Genomic DNA, 21665 nt, shown 5'->3' on the forward strand with positions numbered 1-21665 from the left:
CGGGGGCGGGCCTTCAGCGGAGGCAAAATTGCCTGGCGGCTGCGGAGCCGCTGGGGTGAGTTCGGTTCGGTGCTGCGTTTCCTACGGCAGCGGATTGCGGGGCACCGCACCGGTCCGTACGGCAGCGCATTGCGGGGCACCGCTCCCTGCGGCACCGCACCGGTCCGTACGGCAGCGGATTGCGGGACACCGCTCCCTGCGGCACCGCACCGGTCCCTACGGCAGCGTATTGACAGGCACCGCTCCCTCCGGAGCCGCAGCGCCCGCTCCCGGCGGGGCCATGATGGCGTGTGCGGAGCTGCTGGCCGTCTGCCTGCTCTCTGCCGACCGCGGCCCCGCGCCCCGTCGCCAGCCTCTCCCCATCTTCCACGACGTGAGTACCGCCGGTACCCCAGCCAACCCCTCCGTCCCTCCGCGGGGTCAGCCCGGACCGCGGTGCCGCCTCTGGGCTGTGCTCGCAGGTGTCGGGTGATGCCCCTTTCCGGAGCCCCGACCGAGGGACCAAACCCGAGGGACAAACGAGTGGGCTTGGCTGCTGCTTCAGGCCTGAAGCTGCGAATTAAGGCGTGGGTCACGACGTCTCGAATAATCCTTAATGTTGTGTCCTTTTCCTGAATTATGGGCCTCTGAGTGGCTAGAAATAGCCCACTCCTTATGGAGAGTCGTGACATCCTGTCTGTCGTGACTGCTGGAGCAGGAGCTGTGTGTGGCAGGAAAGCTGCAGAAGGTGCTGTGTAGCTGTTGCAAGCCGTGGGATCTCACAGATGGAGTGTGTCCCTTGTCTGCTGCAGCCCCGTCCCTGCTGCTCTCAGCACATGGGAGTTGTTAAGAAGCTGCTGTTGATGCAGGTTGGGGGTCAGCCTGACATCCCGGCGGCTGTGGGTGGCTTGAAGGGGGTCGAAGAGGCGGATAGTGGCCGTCTTTGTTTTCACAAGACAGGTCCTGGCGTGATGCTGCCTGTCGTGCCCCGTCTCCTCAAGGCTCGTGATGAGGGTGCTCCTGTGGAGGTGGAGCTGTGTGCCCTGGTGCTGGGTTCTCCTGCTGTGGCACACAGCACAACGGGCGCACCTGGACAGCCCAGGATGGTGTCAACTGTCATCTCCATCCTGTGCTAGTCCAGGTGATGCCACCCCCCCGTGTCCCAGTTTATCCCAGAGAAGGGGAGCAGGAGATCTGGGGCAGCACTTTGGGAAGGTGAACACCAAGCCTGGTCTGGTTCTCCATCGGGGAGACCTGCTGGCATCAGCAGGGAGTAGCTGGAAAGTGCGGCTCCTTCGGCCACGGTGGTGCTTGCAGCTTCCAGCAGAGGGTAAGGGGTCTCTCTCCTGCCATGGGGGGATGTCAGATTGCAGGGCTCTCCAGCCAGCATTGTTAACCACGCTAATTACTTGGCTGATGGAAAACGGGCTGGAGGGGGTTGGTGGTGACAGCTGTGTTCCAGCTCAGCTCCTCCAGGCACTTGCTGAGTCCCACATCTATCCCTCAGGGCATCATTAAGGCAATTAAAATGGGAAGTGTTAACAGCTATAGCTGCTGCTTTCTGGCGGCTTCTCTTCCTCTTCTCTGTGGCTCCCTTTGCTCTGGCCTCAGCCCCAGAGCTTGGCAGGGTGAGTTTAACATCTCTGCTTTTGGGTCTGGGCAGCTGGCCGCTCTCCAGCCGCCCTGCTGCAGCGGGGCAGGATCCTGGCCAGCCCCTCGGGCAGCGGGAGGGACAGCTGCCCAGGACACATCCCAGGATGCGACCGGTGCGTCCCCTGGGACCGGAGCGACCAGCTCCCTGCCCGCAGATCACTGGCCTTCAGGAGAGGTGAGAAGGAGGAGGAGGAGGGCTGTGCCTGCGATGCTTCGCTGCAGGCGCGGTACGAACTGCAGTGCTGCCATCGCAGCTGTTTCTCTGTGCAGACCTCCAGCAGATTTGTCCCCCAGGCTGGTGCTCAGGGCTTGCTTACTCTTGGTGTATGAGGGGTTCAGAGAAGCTGCTGGGACAACCACTGTTTATTCTGTTGTGGCCAGAGCCTGTATTAGGCTGTGGTGGGTCACTGAGCACAGTGTTCCCAGGGCAGCTGTCCTCTCCCCAGCAGCCAGTGTGTACCTGGCTGTGTGTCCAGCAGCCGCGGTTGCTTCCTGCCCTGTAGGCAGGGAGAAGCCCTGTAATGTGCCTCCTTCCTGGGATGTGAGGGACTCATCCCCACGTAAATACTGGTTTGGTGCTTCCTTCGTCGGTCTCGGTGTGTCTGCAGCTACCGTACGGGCTGCGGCCACTTGGACGCAAGCCCCAGAGCCAGGGCTGAAGGAAAATGCCTCTCTCAGGTTTGAGACAGTGTCCCCATGTTCTGCAGCCTGCCAGACCCCCGAGTGCAGGCGAGGGGTTGCCTCCAACAGCTGACGCAGACCCGATCCCACTCCCTGCCTGGCTTTGCATCACTTTTCCCTGGCTCAGTCCCGGGGCTGCCACCCGTGCCAGGCTCTTGCACAGGGAGCAGCGCTTACCTGCATTGCCGTGTGTGTGCCTGCGCACTGGGGGGACTGGGGGTCACCTCGTGGAGTGTGGAAGTGGCTCTGTGCTAGTTTGGTTTGGCCAGGCTTGGACTGTGCCTCGTGCACCGGAGCCATCGGTGTTTTCTGGCACGTGCGGTGCTCTCCAAGGCACCGCTCTGCAGCCAGGGCCAGCTGAGGACGGGCTCGCTGGAGGCAGCGAGGAGCCCCAGCGTCCCTGGGGACGTGGAACACATGTGGCCTTGCCTTGCAGGGCTCTCCCAGCTGTGCTGTTTGCTCCACATTTAGTTATTTTGAGCTTCAGGCAGCTGTTGTGGGTGCACTGGCTGGGCTTTTCTAATGCACCACTGGAGCAGAGGGTCCCATGTGTGATGGAGAAGTGTCAGCTCTGTTTGCTGAGGTTTCTGCTCAACCCCGGCTGGGCTCACATGGGATTAGAGACCTTCTCAGCTCCATGGGATCCCTCCTGAAATTGTGTTCTCCCTCCTAGGCTGCAGACAGACCCTGCTGAGCAACACCAGCCTGGGAGAGGGAAGTGTTTGACTTGAAGCTGCATTTTTCAAGTGCCTGGGTGACACTGGACTGCCTTTGGGATGACCTAGCTGGCCCTGGTGACATTTGGAGTCAGAGATGTCACTGCATGAGCCATGTGTCCCCCTGATGACATAGAGCTCCACAGGATTAAGCTTTTGCCTCAGTGGAAAGTGGGGTCCCCCAGGCAGAGAGAGGTGACGTGGTGACACAGGCAGGTGAGATCTATGGGGAGCCCTGGCGTGAGCAACCCTGCAGCCATGAGAGCCCTGAGGCGCAGAACCCTCTGGCTTGGACAAAGTTTTGCTGTGAAACCCAGAGAAATGCCCAGCGCGTGTGAGCTCCTGATTTTAGCCACAGGGAAGGACCACGGATCTCCCTGCTGGGACCAGCATCAGAAAAGTTGCAGTTGCAAGTCCAGTTGCAAGCGAGTGGCTTCCTTAGGAGTGAGCGGTTTCTCCAAGCAGTTGTTTCTTCACCTCAAAGCGATTTTTCAGGGACATTTCAGTGACTAGATAAGGACTTGTGCCCTCAAAAGGTGCAGCAAAGCGGTGCAGAAGGGAGCTGGGGGTGGAGGGGGCAGCTGGCAGCGACGTGTTTTCCTGCAGGAGCAGAGCTGGTCCGGGGGCGGTTTCATCAGTGGCCTCCACTTCGCAGGTGCATGGAGAAGAATATGGCAAAGTCCTCTTTACCATTTTCCTGCCCTTTTTCATTGTTGATCTTTCTTTCTTCAGGTTTCTTCCTCAAGCAGGGTGATTAAAAAGGTTGATTAAAAAGAAGAAAGTTGCCATGCACACAACTTTCTGTTGTCGGCTCCATCAGGATGTGCTGGCCAAAACCTCGTACTGTTCAGTCTGGCAAGACGTTCGCAGGGTTTGGAAATGATGCTGCTCCTTACTGGGGTCAGCCCAGAGCTGCCAACAGTTATTGAGGAAAGAGGAGCCAGGCAGGGATAAGAAACCCCGGCTTTCTCCTGGGCCATAGGCAGAAGCCTCATGGTTGGGAACCTGGGTTGAGACCCTGAATTGGAGCAGCTCTTCAACTGTGCTCTGTGGCACAATTAGTTACAGATTAATTAATTCATTAATTATTAATTACAGTGTGTGTGCATGTCGAGGTGGCACAGGAAGGGTTGTTGGGAAGGGTGATTGCAAAGAGCAGGACTAGAGCTGCTCCTCGGTGCAGCCGCTGGAAGTGTCAGCGGTGATGCACAAAGTGCTCCTGTTACAGAGTGGATTTATGGTTAATGTTCTTCCATTTAAAGGTCTGAAAAATTAAACACTTTCCATCACAAGGGTGTAGCAAAGCCCTTTCTACTTCTTCTCCCCCTGTGTTCCCTAAAAGATGCTTGGTGCGAGTGCTGGGCTCGCTCGGGCAGTGGCAGCTGTGCTGAGAGCTTTGCGCATTGGAGGCAAGAAATGGTTTACTGGAGGCAAGAAATGGCTTTAATGTTTTGCAAAAGGGAATTTTCCCAGAGCAGCCTGCACAGCCCTGGTATTGGGGCTTCTCCATGGCTCCCCGGGTGCCGGGAGGTGTTTTTGGGAGGTGATTTTGCTGCCGGGTCCGGGTGCTGCCTGGCTTGCCATTCGGCCGCACTGCTCTTGCTGCCTCACTAAACCCTGTCGTGTTTTCTCTTGCAGATTTTCCGGCGAGCCGACAAGAATGGTGAGTGCTTTGTTCTTGCCGCTGCCTCCCCGTCCCTGCCCGGCTCTGGGTGCAGCAGTGCAGCCCATTCCCCACTGGGAGGTTTGCCTGAAAGAGGGACGATAAGAGCAAGGAGCTCTCTGGCTGCAAGAAAAATGCTTTTCTAATTTGCCTGGAGGAAGAGCGTGGAGCAAAGAGCCTGGCCAGGGGCTGGGGAGGTTGGCTCCCCCAGTTCAGGTGTGCTCCCCCAGTTCACCACCCATGAATCACACAGGGCAGAGCCTCTTCTGAGCCTTTCTCCTGCCTGCAGGTAGTGAGAAGAGAAGGCAAATCAAGCTGTGCATTAGGCAGCCCAGGGGCCATCGGACTCTTTCTCTGTCCCTTGCAAGACTGATTCAGTCTCTGTGCTCAGTCTGGGGTTTACATGTGCCCCCCGGTTGGGTGGTCCTGTTCCTGTGCATCTGCTGGAGCCCCTGGTGTTTGTTACCTGTTTTTAACTTGGCACCCATAAACCAAGAAGTCCAAAATCATAAATCATTGCTCTGAGCCTTCCCACCCCCACTTGGGCTCTTCTCCTTCATGGTAAATTGCAGGCTCCAGGAGCTACTTCTATTGCAGATCCAAATGCAACCCAGGAGCTGAAGTCCTCCAGGGGGAGGAAGGGAAAAGCTCTTGAGTCAGTGGAGAGATTTTCTTTCTGTAGAAGCCTGATACTGTCCTCACTGTGCTGTTCGTAATGGGCTCTGTACATGGACTGTCACCTAAGTACAGAGTGTCCGCCTGTGTTTGTGAAAACGTTGCGTGGTGTCATTTGGAAAGGGCTGGAGTTCTCACCTGAAGTTCCAGCCGCAGTGGCCCCACTTGCCAGTGCTCCTGGGTTTGTGATGGGGACGGGTGGGACATGTTTCCAGCGAGATATCTGCGCTGATTATTATGCACAACACGCCCAATCGTCCCACGCTCCTGGTAGAGAGGCTGCTGGGAGGATCGCTGGGGCCTGTGTGCTTCTTTCTGCACATATATAATTATTCTTCCCTTTTATTTAAATGCAGATGATGGGAAGCTGTCGTTTGAGGAGTTCAAGAACTATTTCGCTGATGGGATCCTGAGCTCGGAGGAGCTGTGGGAGTTGTTCAGCGGCATTGACAGGCGTCATTCGGAGTGAGTACCATGGTGGCACAGAGGAGAGGAGACGAAGGAGATTATAAAACTGCTTGACTGTAGATGGAGGACATTTGGAGGCGGGTGCAATAAATAGGGTGAGATAAACATACCTCTTGTAATACACTGATGTTAAAACCCATTGAACACCAGCTACGAGCACTGGCGATGAGAGAAGCCAGACATTTTGCGATCAGTCGTTATCAGATTTACCACAGTTCTGTAAAAGCAAACATCCATTTAAAATTACATTATGTTAGTTTGAAAAATGTATTCCAGAAATATACAGCCCTCCAGAGCAGGTTGCGTGTCTGCAGGAGCGTGCGGTGGTGTGAGGACGACGCACAGACTGCGTGAACTCGCGGGCTTTGCCACTGCTGACACGGGGAGCTGCTTTTCGCTTATGTAAGAGCTGCTTTCCATCAGAAGTGGGCCTTACGAGTGTAACTGTGAATTTAGGCCAGCTACTTTTAAAAAAAGAAACCCCCCAAAGAACAGGAGAAGTAACTGCACTTAGCCCCAGTCTCCTCTTGGCTGGTGCTATCCTAGAGGAGTCTGGCTCAGCTGGTTTCTCATCTCTGAGATCCGTGTGGCCTCGCTCGGGTCCCTCTGCCATGCCGGCCACTGGGAACGAGGGTGTTTTGGCACTGGGAGAAACTGGCTGTTGATAAAGTTCGTGTCTGGGGGCTGCCGGTTCAAGCGGAGCGTTGCTGCTGGGGGAGAAGGGGGTTGCAGCTTCTCCTGGACTCGAGCAGCAGGTTCAGCTCTGGCTTGTGCCGCTTCCCTGGCGCCACAGGAAACATCTCCTGCACCTCTCGGGGCAGGGAGAGGCGGCTCAGCGCAGCCTCAGCCGCACACGCTGGTCCCAGGGCTCTGCAGGCAGCCAGTGCAGCGGCACAGAGAGCCTGTGGCACGCTGAGATGCCAACAGCCACCGAGTGCCACCAAGCAAAGGACAGCGAATACCCTGGCTGCGTGTCCCCATGTCATCCACCCAGGACGGGGGGAGTGGCGGTGATTGACTCCTGCTGAGTGTTGGGGAGATGGGTTTAGCGATGCCCCTGCTTAGCGATGGGGCAGAGGAGTGGGCTGCAGTGGGCAGGCCCTGCTGCCGCTTTCTTTTAAGCCTGGCTGCCTGTTGCTGTCGTCGTGCTGGTTGGGTTTGTTGGATGTGGGCAGCAGGAGGCATCTCCTGAAAGTCCCTCTGCCCCTTTGGGCTGTGATCCCAGGGAGCGAGCAGTGAGCCGTTCCCTCTGCAATTTCTCCTTTCCTCCAGCTCAATTTTGGGGTGACCTTGGGGTCACCACCCATACAGTATTGCTGAAAAACACCAGTTGCAGCGAAGCAGAGAATTTTAACCATGCTGTTAATGGGATGGTGAAGATCTCCTGGTTTACCATTGCTTTCAGGTCCGGCTTCTTCTGTCTGTCTGGAGCAGATCAGCAGGACTGACGGAAGGCCCTGCGAGAGCGGGCTGTGGGACCACACACGGCCCTGGCTGCAGCAGTGCTCCCTATAACTCGTTACTGTAATGACGGTGCGGTAGCTATGGCAACGTGGTGGTTGCAGCATTGAGCTGGTGACATCTATTAGCAGGGCATGATCACTGGGGCTTTGATCTCTTTCTGCCACGAGGAACAGAAGGGACCTTGTGGACAGAGCTGGTTTCCAAATTCCTGCATTCAGTGACTTCAGGACGATGGAGGAGATGCCGTCCCTGCAGCCCTGCGAGGATGCCCTTGTTTCTGTGAGAGCAGAAGGGAAAGTCCAGCCCTGAGGCTGTTGCAGGTGTCATTCTTGCTCCTGTCCCTCGCTGTGATTTGGTCCATGTGCAGGGTCAGCTCCAGTGTGAGCAGGATGGCACGTGGGAGGCGGCAGCAGGGAACTGTATGTGATTTCCTCAGCTTCATCCCCAGCTTGTTGAGGAGGAAGAGGAGGTGCGACATCCCAGAGAAGAAGCCTGGTGCTCAGCTTATTGTCTGGTAAGAGGCATCCTGCCTTCCTACCAACAAAGTGGGGCAGCGCCGTGTCTGCCAGAGCGCTCTGATCCTGATCAGAGGTGTGTGCCCGCGGGGACGAGGGACTTGGAGGGACAGATCTGTCCCCAGGGCTGCCCAGCACTGCTCGCCCACTGCGCAGCAGCAGGTGACAGAAATCAAGCCGTAGAGATCTCTGTGGCTCTGGGTATGAAGCTGGACTTTCTGGCATTCATTTTCAGGGTGTGCGGCTGGGCTTGCTCTCAGTACAACCACTTTTGTCTTGTCAGGGCTGTGTGGGTGCCCTGCTGTCCCCTCGATAGGGGCTGTACAGCCCCTTTCTCCAGGCTGCCACCTTGCATTGCATTTGGAGGAACTCCCTATTTTTGTGAGCTGGCTGAAATTTGCTGCCAGATTTAAGAGTTATTACCTGAGGTAATACTCAAAAGTATTACAAAGCTGGAAAGTAACTATAGGTACTATAAACATATCGGGTGTGTTTCAGGGTGCCGTGTTCATCAGGTCTAGGCTAAAACTTGTGTTTCTGTGTCAGTGCCAGCCTGGCTCAAGGCGAGACAGGAGCAGAGAACTTTGTGCCCCGGCACCCTCTGTCACCCGGACACATGCTCATCCTCACCCTCACCCATCGCTGCGAACCTGCAGCTGCTCCCCTGGGTCCCAGAGCTGACATCTGGGAAGTCAAATATTTCAGAGGTCTCATACATTGCTTTTTCTCCCGGGGAGTCCATGGCACCACACTGTCCTTCTCTCCTGTCTTTCCCATCAGATGCTCACCCCCCTCCCATCCACGCGGTGCTGAGGTGGGGGTGCTGTGCCCTGTGTCAGGCACCTCTGTTGGGTTTGGTTCAGGTTTTACATTTCCCCACGAGGCTTTTTTTGTTCTGTGTTTCTGAAAATTGTTCCATTTTGTCTTTAAAATATCTGCCTGCTCTAATTATTTGACATTTTAAAAATGAAGCTGAAACCAAACTCAACCCTTTATTGCAGTTTGGTAAAGCAGCTCGGTCCACCGTTTTCGCTCAGCTTGTCAGAAAGCCCCACACCAGCACTGGCACTGCTGCAGAACAGAAAGATTCATCTTCCTGAAAAAGTTCTTCATCCGCTGAAATGTCTGGTTGGGGAGAGACAAATGTTTTCGAAGGGATGAAGAGCTCCGTTGCTGCGGTTTGCTCTCCGAGCAGCCGGGTGTCCGGCTGCAGCCCCGTCAGGTGAGGTGGCAGCACATCCCAGGGTCTCATGGGGACAAGTTAATGGAGAATCAGTCACAAAGGGCTCTGGACCAAACTTTGCAGTGTTGCATAGGTTGTGTGCCTACCACTCTTTGCAGTGAAACCTGCCCAGGGAAGTGTCACGTGGACCTCACGTGTCTTTCTGTCCTGTATCTGTTGGGAAACTTTAGAGAAATAAGGTCTGGTAAACCCTCCTTTGCTCGGGAGTGGTGAGGTGGCGATGGCAGGATTTGGGTACAAACTGCCCAGCGCCCGTGTCTGACCTTGAGCCACAAGTGCAAGAGATGCGAGTGCTGACCTGGTGGGTTTTAAATACTCTCAGCGTGAATAATCTCAAGTCTTTGGGTCTGTGGAAGAAAGGACTTGTGTGAGCTTCCCCCCCTCAGCCCCTGCCAGTCTTTGAGTGATGGGGAGGCTGAATCACGCTGGGTCGCACTGGGGAGGTTTGGAAACCAGCTGTGTGGTGGCAGCCGAGGTTCCCAACATGATAAATGGTAAAAATAAAAGATTTCCCATCTGCTTTGCTGAAGCTGATTTCTGTTTTCTTGCATAAATTCCAGGCACATTCTGACAAAATCCCAATAGCATAATGATGACAAGATCCTTCATCATCAGTTCAAGCTTAAGTACAGTTAATCAGTGGTTTGAGCACAGTCAAAATACAGCAGTGTGGCAATGTGGAGAGTCTCGGGATGAGTGCTTTGGAGGCAGAGGATGGCTCTTCTCTTGGAGTGGGAAAGCGGCTGGCAGGGAGAGGCGCGGGGCAAAGCTGCCCTGCAAAATGCACCAGGATTTGATGTGCAGGTTCCTCACACGAGCTCCTCTTGGTTTCTGGGATGAAGTAGCTTCGGGTGGCATGGAAATGGCCCCATGGGTCCTGCAGTTTGTTTGCTGCGCTCTTCCCTGCCTGACCGTGCCCTGGGGCTGCCGTGGGGTGTGGGATGTGCGGAGAGGTGCCTGTGCGGCGTTGTGACAGATTGGGCTGTGCTGGGACGGCAGTGGATCTTCTACAAGGTTTTGGTGATCGGTTCAGTGTTTAGCTATTCAATTGATTGATTAGTTAATGTTTATTTTTAAGCAGCAAACAGACTAGAAGGAGTTATTAAATAATCTCTGGCCTCCCCTTGGGAGCCGTAGGGTTTGTGTTGGTAGTAGTTCTTTCTCACAAGGACACCTGCTCACGAGAGCTGAGCAGTGACGTGAGCTGGTGACCCCTTCTTCTTCCTCCTGTTCTCACTGGGACGATGCAAACATCTGGGTAATGTATGCATTCGGTGTTTCACTGTATATTTCATTTTCTTATGTCCGCATCCCCTCTCTTGTGAATTTTACCCATCTTCTTGGATGGGAACCAGTGGCTGCAGTCACTGCTCTGTGGCACGGGTCTAACGAGCAGCGCGCGGTCGCTGCGGTGTCGGGTCTCTTGTGGCAGTGCAGCAGCAGCGGCTCTGCAGGCTCCAGGCGGCTTTCAGAAATACATGGAAAAATTAAGAAGGAGCAAGACATTTTCCCACTTTTAATTCGTGTTTCAAAACACAAGCTGTGGTCGGATGCGCGGAGCTGCTCAGAAGTGGGATCAGCAAAGTCTGATGGAGTGGAGTCGGCAGAAGAAGAGGCTGTGGTTTTGCTGATTATCTGTATTGCCTCTCAAGGGAAACACTGTTTTTTTTTATAATCCACTTTAAAAACTGTCTGCAGTGCCAGGACAGTGCGCCAGAGCCCTGCCGTAATCAGCTCCTGCGGTAGGTGTTTAAAATAGATGAGCCAAATTGCATCCGAAAACTGGCTGTCTCTTGCCTCAGAAGTGCCTGACGCATTAGCTGGACAGAGGGGTTTGCAGTCCCGCTGCTGCAGGTCTGCACTGACGTCTCGCACCGAAATATTTCGAGAATTTTAAGCACTATTATTAAAGTACACTAAGTGGAAGCCCAGCAGAAAGACAGGCACAGAAACCAGCCTTTAATGTTTTGGGAGAAGCTGTAGGAAGATTTTGCTTAAGTGATTACACCTATTCTTGGCATGGCATTTAGGATGCTTCCCACGCTCTCCTCTAATTTTACCTCGGTGTGTTTTTGCCCCTTTGTCTTGTGAGCAGCGCCAGCGATGTGCCTGTGGTTTGGCTTCCCCGGGCAGCGGCACTGCAGCCGTCCTTGTGCTTGGAGCCCCGCGCACTCCAGCTATCGCCAGTTCTTCCATGTGTGACAGCACTTAAACACTTAAACTCTCTTTTGCCTTCTTTTCCACTTTCCCAATCAGGATTAAAAATGGCTGTGATCATTTAGGGGCTTTGAGAGAGCAGAATTTCTTGAGCTAGTTCGAATAAACGATGTCCTGGGGCATTTCTCTGCAGGTGATGCTGAGTGTCGCCAGCATCTCCGCCACCGTGGCTTTGGCTGTCCGAGTGGATCCAGACGCTTCTCACAAACTCACAGTTCTGCTTGACGTTGCATCTCGAAGTCATGTGGCTGTTTCTGGATGTTTCCTCCCTGCTCCCGCCCCAGCAGCACCTTTGTTAGCAGCAGAAGGGGCCCGTCCGAGCCCTGCGGGGCTGCCAGCGTTGATTCTCCAGGGCAGTGCTCCCTGTCACTGAAAAGGGGTGGGGGGCTGGTCCGCATCTCCAGGTTTTTCCACCCAGATCCCTGCATTAACAGCCTCCACGGCAGGAACAACCCCTCTTGTGGGCTGTGAAGCTGTCCAGCCCCTGCCCTGGGAGCCTGAATGCTGCCCCACATCACCTGGGGGGAGGAGGATTGTTGGGGGGCAGCTGTGGGGTGGATGGGAGAGGGTATTTCCCGGTGCCGTGGGGCAGCCCTGTGGGAGCCCCTGGGCTGAGGACAAGGGGGACACAAGGAGGAGTCCTGGCTGGACGCTTGGCCCTTCTAGGGGGAGGGGTTGGATTCAAGAAGCATCTTCTGGAGCTCGTCAGCTCCGGGGCTCAGCAAGGGCGCTGCCAACCCAGCTGCCCAGCCCAGGGGCGCGGGGCACTGCCGGCCTCCCCCGGCCTCCCGTCCTGCTCCCGGACACTCTCCTGGCACGTTCCAGCCCCAGGAGATGGTGGTGGAGCAGCTTTGCTGGCTCCTTCAGCCCCCAGGCAGAGGTGACGCCTGCAGCCCTGCCCGGGGCTGCCACAGCTCCCGACCTGCTGACTCTAAACTTGTGCAGCTTTTCATTTTTCTAATACGGCTTTTGCGAACACGCAGGAGGAGCAGTAAATCCACCGGGGGCTCAAAACAGGCCCTCAAGACCCTGCTCACCACGACTGTTTCTCCCAAACCAGCCCTACCGTCTAACATGAGCTTGTTTTTCTGTTTCTTGTAGCAACGTGGACACAGAGAAATTGTGCGGTGAGTAGATTTGTATTCCTGCCTCAGGGGGCTTCCTGTCCCTCGGGTCTGCGGGGGCACTTTGTGCGTGTCTGACCTGGGCAGGGCTGGGCGGTCAAGTGACGTTGACAGTCCCTGTGTCCGAATCCCAGCACAGAAGGCAGTTTTCCTAAGCGGATGGGACATTTTGGTGAGGACTCTTCAGTCCAGCTGGGAGTGTGACTCTGGACAGGGACACGAGTGCTGTCCTGCAGCTGTGTGTGGGAAGCAGCAGGGCAGGCACGAGGAAGCTCACCGTGGTCTTCTCTCCTGCTTCAGATTACTTCTCAGCATATCTTGGAGAATACAGGAACGTGCTTTCCGCCCTGGAAGCCCTCAACTCTGCGGTCCTGGCAGCCATGGACAAAACCAAGCTGGTAAGGATGGGACCTTGGGAGGGCGGTGGAGCAGGCGGGTGCAGAACAGAAGCCGTGGTGACCTTAACTGCTTGCTTAGCGTTAAACTGGGCTGACAGGGGCAGCAAATGTGGCACCTCCCAGATCGACGGGGTTCCCTGTGTGTGCTTTGGTTGTCTCCATGTGCAGCAAGTGCTACTGCAGCACAGCATGCAGCATTCCTGGAGGAGGGGGAGCCAAAAGAGAAGGGTAGAACTAGTACTTTGGTGCTCTGGGTCTGTCTTTGGGCTGTTCCTCATAGGGCTCTGGCAGTCAGTGTATCAACAGCTCTTTGCAGACCACTTGCCTGGGGACACTGTTTCTGGGAGCATCACTGTTGTGTCACCAAGCCAAAGAGCTGTTCCACAAAGCAGTGTGGTGCCAAATGGGGACTCCAGGGTCAAGCCTGCCCTGGACTGACCCCGGCAGGTTGTGCTCAGCACAGTCTGTGCAACAAAAATGAGCTGTGGGTGAGGAGGCAGGAGCTGCTGCGGTGGGAAGGTGATGGTGAGGTGCCTGGGAGAAAGCAGGAAAGGGTGCAATTCATTGACTCCCAGCGTTGTGCCCTGTTCATCCCTGCAGTGAATCCTCTCTGTCTCCCTGCAGTTTGTACCGATGGGAGGCAGATTAGAGGCTGCTAATTAGAGCAAGCAGCCTCCTGCTTTGGGAGCCCCCCTGCCTCTGTGTCGGAGGGCAGAGGGCTGCAGTGCCATCATGGGCTAAATATGGCCATGAAAAAGCAGCAGCCGGTACTGGCAGAGACCCTCCCAGGGACCAGCAGCCCCCTTGGCATCTGAAATGTATTACATGGTTTAGCTGTATGTGCAGCTGTGGCAGTTTTCCAGCTGTGGGAAGGGCCATCCCTTTCTTTCCATTCGGTGCAGCGGTTCGGTGCTTGGTAAGAAGCAGATGAAGGACATAATCTGCGTGCACATTGTCTGCTGACCTATTGATCGCCCAGGGACGTGAATCAGGATTGGTCCCACTGTCAGCTCTGTGGGTCATCTGGGGGTGTTTGTGCCTCTGCAGCATCAGACAGGAACTCACCCTGTCTTTGAGTTTCCCCTGGTCAGATCCAGCCTCAGCAGCATCTCCCTGTACATTGGGAAGTTTCATTCCAGGAGAGGGAATCACTTGAAAATGCATTTTCTCTTTGGTTCAGCTGCCTGGCCCCCTTCACAGTTATTAAATGCAAGTCTAGAGGGAGAGAATGAATCCTCTTCAGAGAGCTACACTTTATTTCAGTTCTTTTCTGGTTTGTTTCGGTTTGTTTTTTTTGGTAATGAATTTGTGTATTCATGTATTTCTCCAAAGGACAATGCAATTACTGCCTGTTCCCAGTCCTGCCATGATATATTCATTCACTTCATAGTTTCTGGTGCCATGGGGGTTCCCTGGAAAACAGAAGCAGGTTTTTTGTGGACTTGCTTCTCCCCCCGTGTTTGGATCTGCCCGGAGCCGGGGGCTGGAGCAGCCCATGTTCACAGCGCTGCTCTCACCCAGGCACGGTCTGTGCTGATCCGGGTGGTCCTGAGTGCCCAGTGCAGATCCTGACCCCCCTGGGAAGCATCTCCCTGCGCTTCCCTGGTCCGTGGGGCTCTGTGCCGGGGAGGAGGAGGGAGAGGGCGGCACTGCAGCCCTGTGGGCAGGGCACTGTCAGAGCTGTGGGAAATCCGCTGCTGCTGGACGCTGGCAGAGATGGTAGATGCTGTGTGCGTACCTGCGGTGACCTGAATATATTCATGTTTGTATTTCCAGAATGGGAATCGATCTTGGGTTATTACGGGATTAGTGGGTTTATTAGGTTGTTTTTTAGCCAGCGCTCACACCTCACTGAGCCAGAGGAGGGGACAGAGAACAAAGATTTCCCGCAGTACACATCTGTCCGTCACTTCTCTCATTCAAACACCTCTAATGCCACCACAGCTGAGGAGTGAGAGCCCCAGTTTGGCAGAGATCACCTTCCTGGAAGAGATGAATGAAACTTGGTCCTGGGGAGCTGCTTCTGCTGGAGGTGCAGCTGTGCCTCACCATACAGCTCTGCTGCCAGAGCGGGCTGTGGAGTCCACAGATACTGAAGGCTCTTGTGTCCCTGCCTCTTTTCCCAGTCTGTGTTTCAGACAGCATCCGTGAGTCCTGGGGAGGCAGGGATACCCAGGCTAGCCAGAAGCAGGAGAAGGGGATCTCTGATTTGAGCTGGGTCTCACCAGTTGAACCACAGCATCTCTTGGTTAGGGCATGGTCTGTCCTGCTGCCAGAGGATTCCTCAGCCCTGCATCCCCCAGGTACTGCCCCACAGCTGTAGAAAGGCTCATGTAAACAGGAGCCCACTTTACAACAGGAAAACAGACAGTGTGGGCCACTTTGTTAGCACAACAGAAGCAGAGCCAAGAGATGCCCTGGGCTTGCTCAGACCGTGCTAGGGCAATGAGCTACAGGGAGGAGAGGGAAAGAAGGAACCCAGAGCTCAGAGGAAATGTGCTGCAGTGCTGTGTTTGGGAGCTGTGGTTTGAACCAGTGCTGCCAAAAAGCCTTTTCGGTGTCGAGGATCCCACCTCGGCATGTGCCATCACTGTCACTGCAGGTCAGGTACGTGGGCTGGATCAATGGTGTGTCCTCACTGGTGTCCCCTTGACTCACTGCCTGCCATGCACAGTGTTGGCTGCAGGATAAACAGTGACAGAGCATGGGAAATGCGAGCTAGGGTTGTCTTTCTCACCGTGTGACTGTAGTTACTGTAGGAAATAGTGTGTGTATGGGCAGCAAACATGCTCGTGATCTGTGCTGTGGATCCACAGGTTGGCAGGAGGAAAACAGGTCATTAGGGGTTCCTGCACTCCCATCCTTCCTCACTGGGTTGGTAGACATGTGGTAAAAATGCCTTTTGAAGAGAAGACGCTTCTTCAAATTCTGTCATTCCCACCTATGTTTGTAAGTATAACTTTATAGCTGTGCTGCAGTGTACTAAATACAGCTTATCTTGTGGCTAAGCTTTGCATCTGCAATATGATAGCATTGGAGGAAGAAGTGAATTGTGGAAAAACCTTGGGAAACCACCTGATATTTCTCACAGGGGACCTGTGTGCTAAAATCTTTCCATTCTCCAGTTCGCAGACACTGCAGACTGGCCCAGAAATACCTCTCCAAGTCTGGCGCTCTTATTTCTCCTTTGGCAGGAATTATGCGATCACCTATTCCATTCTGTCTCAAGCTTAACTATCATCATAAGAAACTAATAAAACCTCTCAAAAGCAGAATTATAGCAGCTCTTGGTAACTCTGGGATTTTCATTTGGGTCAATGGAGCTGAAATACCAGTTTCCAACCAAAAAGCCTTGTCTTGTGCTTGCTGAGTTATTTCCTCCGTGACTCCTGTCCATGAGTCTTTGCTGTGAACAGGAAATGCTGTGTTCTCTGAGACAGATTTTTGTGTTGAACCTCTGTTTGCGGAGGTTTTGAGCTGCATGGTGCAATATCTGGCAAGAGGGTTTTGCTCGGAGGCAGGCGATTGAGGAGTGCTGAGGGGCCCAGGCAGCTGAACTGAAGGGAAGGTGCATTTTTCAATTGATTCCCCCTTACCCAGCATGAAATTTTCTAAGTCAATGCAGAAGGGCAAAACAACGTTTGTGGCTCTCTTGAGAGACAGTGATTTCCATCCATACTCTGTACCCGGTGCTTCAGTGCCAAGAGCAGAAATCACCTTGCACAGTAACGTTGCTGCGGTGCCTTGTCCTCCCGGCTCCTTCCTCCCAGCCCTGTGCTCCCTCCCCGCTGCTGGAAGCAGCGCTTTGCTGGGGCAAGACCCCTTCCCCATGCCGGCAGCTGCCAGCAGCAGCTCAGAGGCCGGCGCTGCCGCGATGCTCTGGATGTGCACGGCCTCGGCGCTCGGCTGCATAGCAGCCGTGCCGGGACAATTCACAGCACCAGCCACGGTTGCGTTGCTAGCCTGGTTGGACACATGCTTCCTGGAGTGATGGATGCAGAAATAACCCGGAGTGTAAATGAAAAACTGTTTACTTCTTTTGGAGTGCTTGAATCGACTTCACACTTCTGCAGCAGCGCAGGAGCTGCCTCTTGGTCGCTGCTGCTCCTGCAGCTCTGCCTGGGGCCAGGTCGTGTCCGGGCGATGCTCCCACTGCAGCAGGAGCTGTTCCCACCGCTGGGATGCTCTGAGCGCATGGCCGCCATCTGCCTACTGGAATATCTTGTGCACGTACGCGGCACCGTGCTCCTGGTACTCACCCTTTGCCATCCACGCGTGCTGGAAGGACGTGAGCGACGCGGCCATTGAGCCCCCCAGCCAGGCTGCTGTGTGTCTCTCCGGCATCGCCAGGACCCGAATCCGGCAGCCCGTGCCGTGGAACAGGGCGTTCAGCTCTAAGCACATCCTCTCGGGAAAACCAGGAAACATGGAGGAGCCCCCAGCCAGCACGATGTTATCCATCGTGTCCTTTCTGGTGTGGTCAGGTACCTTCTGGAGACTCTGAAAGGCCAAGTGGTGGAGCCCTGGGGAGCTGTGCTGGAGCAGCTTTGGTTGGAAGAGCGGCTCGGGGCAGCAGAACCGTTCTTTGCCCAGGGTTATCCAGTGCCCATCAGGGGTCTGAAATCTGGCTGGATGATGGCAAGCCTGGTTGTGGAGGTCTCCTTCATAGTCTGTGGAGACATAGCAGCATTGCTTCTTCAGCTGGGTCAGCGTCTTCTTCTTCAGGGCCTTCAGCACGGAGGGGTCATTGGGGCTGTCCAGCAGCAGCCTGTGCAGGTAGCCCGAGAGGTGACCACCGGCCACCCCGAGGCAGTAGGTCGCCTCCCTCCAGGTCTGGCCCAGGCAGACGGAGGTGACGTGGGACACTCCTGCCCCAGCCTCCACGGCCAGACCAGTGACTCTGCCATAGGCGCAGAGGGACAGGAACGCGGTGTTGGCCATGTGCAGGGCTGGCACCCCGAAGCTCTCAAACAGCACCTCTGCCAGCTTCTCCCTGTTGGTGGAGGGGCAGGACGGCGAGTCGGCCATGAGCACGGGCTGGTCCCCTGGCAGGACCTTCAGGCCACAGAAGAAGAGGTGGCTCCACAGGTTTTCCATGCCATCCCAGTCCTCAATGATGCCGTACTTGATCGGGTAAGTCCTGGGTGCTACAGCAACGCCCACTGCGCATTCAGCAGGAGTGGGGTGCCGCTGGGTCTCCCACGTCATGCCCGCGCTGCAGGGATGCATTGACACAGTCTTTAGCACGAACTCGGGCTTATTCTGGCCTGCAAAGCCTGCCTGGGTGAAGCTGCTGCCGTTGTCTATGACGACTGCAGGTTTTGACATGACCAGCGCTCCCGAGGGACACCCTTGTCCTGTGGTGGAACAAGAGAAGTCTTGTAGGAGCAAAGCAGGCGAGATACCTGCTCTGCATCCCAGCCCCAGCCGAGGGCTCTGCCTGCCCTGCCAGTGTCTGAGCTGTGCCTCAGCCGTTCCGCCTGCCTCCTTGCTCCCTGCCTCGCTGAGCATCCCGCTGTGGTACCTCCTCTCCATCCTGGGGGCTGGAGATTTGCCCCAGGCCCTTGCATCATCTAACAGTGCACAGACAAATCTCCGGGTGGTTTTAAGGAAGGAATTGGAAACTGGACAGGAAAGTGGAGTGGTTGGACCAGGCTGGAGGGAATAGTACTGCCAGCAGAACCCGTAGCACGTGGAAAGGAGCTGTGCTGTGGGCTGCAGATGTTCTTTGCATGTAGATTTTTGCTTGAGGGAATCTATGGTCACAGCGGGCAAAGGAAGGAAGGAGTTTGGGGTGCCTCTGTGTGTGTCCAGGCACTTCCCCAGCTCTCTGTGCTTCTCAGACCTGCTCATGGGTCATGGTGTGCACTGTTTGGGTGCCCCCTGGTCCATCTTGCCTGCTTGCCAATGTGCACGGTGACCCTTTCATTCTCCCCAGAACTTCTGATGTGCCCCCCCAGGCCCTCCCTACATGCCCCTGCACTAACGCCCGTGGTGTGTGGGCAGGGGGCACGCAGCCCGCGTCCCTGCCCGACACCCCTCGGTGCTGCAGTGCGCATCAGCCATCCCGGCAGCCCTCACTTGTGCTCTGTGGGTGACGTGGGGCTGGGGTGTGAGGCAGCCCTTGCACAAGAGCGAGTCAGCGGGAAGAGCTGTGGGCAGGTGTGTGTTTGAAATGCAGCAGGGATCTCTTCCCATCGGAGCCAAGAGGCTCAGCACTGTTCTCCTGGGGTGAGAGGCCACAAAACCAGCACGGTGACCTGCGCTGCTGGGGCTGCCTGTGCCCAGGGGGTGCTGCAGGTTCTCCTTAGCCTGCCCCAAAGCCATAGAATCACAGGATGGTTTGGTTGAAGGGACTGTGATACTGTGATACCTTCCCAGCTCCCCAGTGCCCCCCCTGCCATGGAAGGGACATCTTCACCAGCTCAGGTTGCTCAGAGCCCCGTCCAGCCTGGCCTGGGATGTCTCCAGGGATGGTTCATCCACCACCTCTCTGGCCAACCTGGGCCAGGCTCTCACCACCCTCAGGGCCAACAGTTTCTCATGCCCAGCTGAAATCTCTGTCCCCCCGGCCGTGTCCCAGACCCCGGTGCAAGCAGAGCAGTGTGTGAGCTGTCGGGCGCAGCAGGGGCTGCTCTGCCTGCCCCAGAGCCCTCCGCAGAGCTGGGGGCTATTTCTGCAAGTGGCTTTTACCTTAGGGTTTAGGGGTGTCCATGAGTGGTCCCCCCCAGCTCCAGGGGCTGTGCCAGCCTGTGGTGCTGGGGCTGGGGTCACACCATGCATTCCTTACTGTGACCTCACAGGTGCGCAGCCAGAAGATGCTTTTGTCCTACAGTGTCATTGTATCTTACAATACGTAGAAATTCAGTTGGAATCCACCCTGTTGGGTTTATCTAAGGGCTGACCCCTTTCAGATGGGACTGTGCTTGCTCTATGCAGATCTGGGGGGTATCTGACAGATCCTTTTCCCTTCCCCTCAGAGCTACGAGACCTCCTCAAAGATGGAGCAGTTCCTGACCCGCTTCCTGCTGCGGGAAACCATGCAGCAGCTGCAGTCCCTGCAGGCCTCGCTCGAGTGCGCCGTGGACACCGTGGAGGAGCAGGCGGGACGGGAGAGGTAACCTCGTGGGGCGTGCTGGTCATAGCATCATAGAATGTCCTGGTTCTCCCTGTCTCTCCAGCACTGCTCAAGAGGACCCATGGGTCCCCCTGTGAGGGACATCAGGGATCTGCCCTTGCCAAGCCCGCTGGGACGCTGACCCCTATAGGGACTCCAACCCTCCTTTTTGTATTTTATTCTTTCAGAAAGGACATAAAGAAATCTGAGACCTCGGTTGGCCTGAGGTCAGGGAGACGATGTGGGCGCAGAGGACAGAAGAACATCTGTCTGTCTCCAACGGATCCCTATTCTGGGATGCTCACGACAGGTACCCACAGCCCAGTGTCCCTGGTGTCTGTGCCCTGCTGGAGCCTGGAGCGGATGTGGGAGCAGCAGCAGGGGACATGGGGACGTGTCTGGACAGTCTGAACTGTTGCAGCTTCCGTAGGATGTTATATGTCTTGAGCAGTGGGGAAAGTTTCAGAAGAGTCCAGTGGGGGGCTACAGAGATGCTGAGGGGTCTGGAGCATCTTTCTTATGAGGAGAAACTGAGAGAGCTGGGGCTGTTCAGCCCGGAGAAGAGAAGCTGAGGGGATCTCATCAATGTTTATAAATATCTCCAGGGTGGGTGTCAGAGGATGGACCAGACTCTGTTCAGTGGTGCCCAACGCCAGGGTGAGGGGCAACGGGCACAGACTGGAACACAGGAGGCTCCATCTGAACATGAGCAGAAACTTGTTTGCTGGGAGGTGCCAGAGCCTGGCCCAGGCTGCCCAGAGCGGGTGTGGAGTCTCCTGCTCAGGGACATTCAGACCCCCTGGACCCACCTGTGTGATCTGCTCTGTGACCCTGCGTGAGCAGGGGTTGGACTGGGGGATCTCCAGAGGTCCCTTCAGCCCCAGCCAGCCTGGGATTCTGTGAGACGACCGAATCATTTTTTTTGGTTTAAGTCAGAGGTTTTGAAGGTTTCTGAGTCTTAAGCAAGCTTTTGCTGTGATAAAGGTTTTTTGATGACAACTCTGCTCTTCCCCATGCAGGTATTTGTGTCGAAGACAACAGCCAGTGGATGGCACAGATCAACAGGCTGCAGCAGCTCATCGAGAAGCTGGAGTGCAAGGTGCGTGGCAGAGGGGAGCTGGGCTGGGGGCTGGCCCACACCCTGGCACTGGTCTGGGTGGCACTGGGACCCCTCCTTGTGCCACTGGCCCTGGTATTTGGCCCTGGCATCATTACAGAGCTGCACCCATTCACCAGACCTGGGCTCTCAGGGCTGCTCATCCCTTGCTGACTCCAAATCCCCCTTGATCCTTCAGCTCTGCTGACCCTCCCCTTGCTTCTCTCTGGTCCCTGCTGATCTGACAAGGCAATCTGGAGCCACCAAGCCTCACAGGTCACATCCCTTCTCTCCCCTGGGTACCTGGAGGAATGGCCCCAGAGCAGTAATTGTCTGTCGCTCTGAACTGGACTGGGTTGTGGGTTATTATTGCTTTTTATCTTGTTGCAAAGTTCTCTCAGTAACGATGGTTTTCCCTGGGGTGTGAATGCAGAGCCCGCGCTTGGAGCCGCTGAAGGAGGAAGCCATGTGCAAAGGACAAGATGCGGTAAGTCCCCGTCCTGCTGCTGGTTTGCAGGTAACCCCGCAGTGCGCACGGGTCCCCGCTGCTGCACACACGTGTGCTCACACAGCTCCTGTCCCTGAGACCAGAGTCACCAGGTGGGCTGTGACGTTTGATCTGGGGGGGACCCGCTGCCCGGGTGGGAGTCAGAGCT

At 55.6% G+C, this 21665-nt stretch overlaps 2 protein-coding genes across 2 annotated transcripts in view; one reads left to right on the forward strand and one right to left on the reverse strand.

The window, feature by feature from the left end:
- Positions 1 to 21665, forward strand: part of NECAB3 (N-terminal EF-hand calcium binding protein 3) — a 26721-nt gene continuing 5056 nt past the window's right edge. Inside the window, exons 1-9 of the mRNA XM_005502683.3 lie at positions 1 to 373; positions 4668 to 4692; positions 5724 to 5832; positions 12376 to 12401; positions 12699 to 12796; positions 19777 to 19913; positions 20102 to 20223; positions 20933 to 21012; positions 21443 to 21496. Coding sequence (XP_005502740.1) covers positions 281 to 373; positions 4668 to 4692; positions 5724 to 5832; positions 12376 to 12401; positions 12699 to 12796; positions 19777 to 19913; positions 20102 to 20223; positions 20933 to 21012; positions 21443 to 21496 — 744 coding nt within the window. The 5' untranslated portion in view covers positions 1 to 280. The remainder of the gene's footprint in view (positions 374 to 4667; positions 4693 to 5723; positions 5833 to 12375; positions 12402 to 12698; positions 12797 to 19776; positions 19914 to 20101; positions 20224 to 20932; positions 21013 to 21442; positions 21497 to 21665) is intronic.
- Positions 16809 to 19621, reverse strand: ACTL10 (actin like 10). The gene is made up of 2 exons (XM_065031837.1): positions 19490 to 19621; positions 16809 to 18153 (listed from the first exon to the last, which is right to left on the reverse strand). Exon 2 carries the CDS (start codon positions 18122 to 18124, stop codon positions 17006 to 17008), a length of 1119 nt encoding a protein of 372 aa, XP_064887909.1. The 5' UTR covers positions 18125 to 18153; positions 19490 to 19621; the 3' UTR covers positions 16809 to 17005.

The sequence above is a fragment of the Columba livia genome, chromosome 16, assembly GCF_036013475.1.
Source record: "Columba livia isolate bColLiv1 breed racing homer chromosome 16, bColLiv1.pat.W.v2, whole genome shotgun sequence".
In the NCBI taxonomy this organism is placed as follows: Eukaryota; Metazoa; Chordata; class Aves; order Columbiformes; family Columbidae; genus Columba; species Columba livia.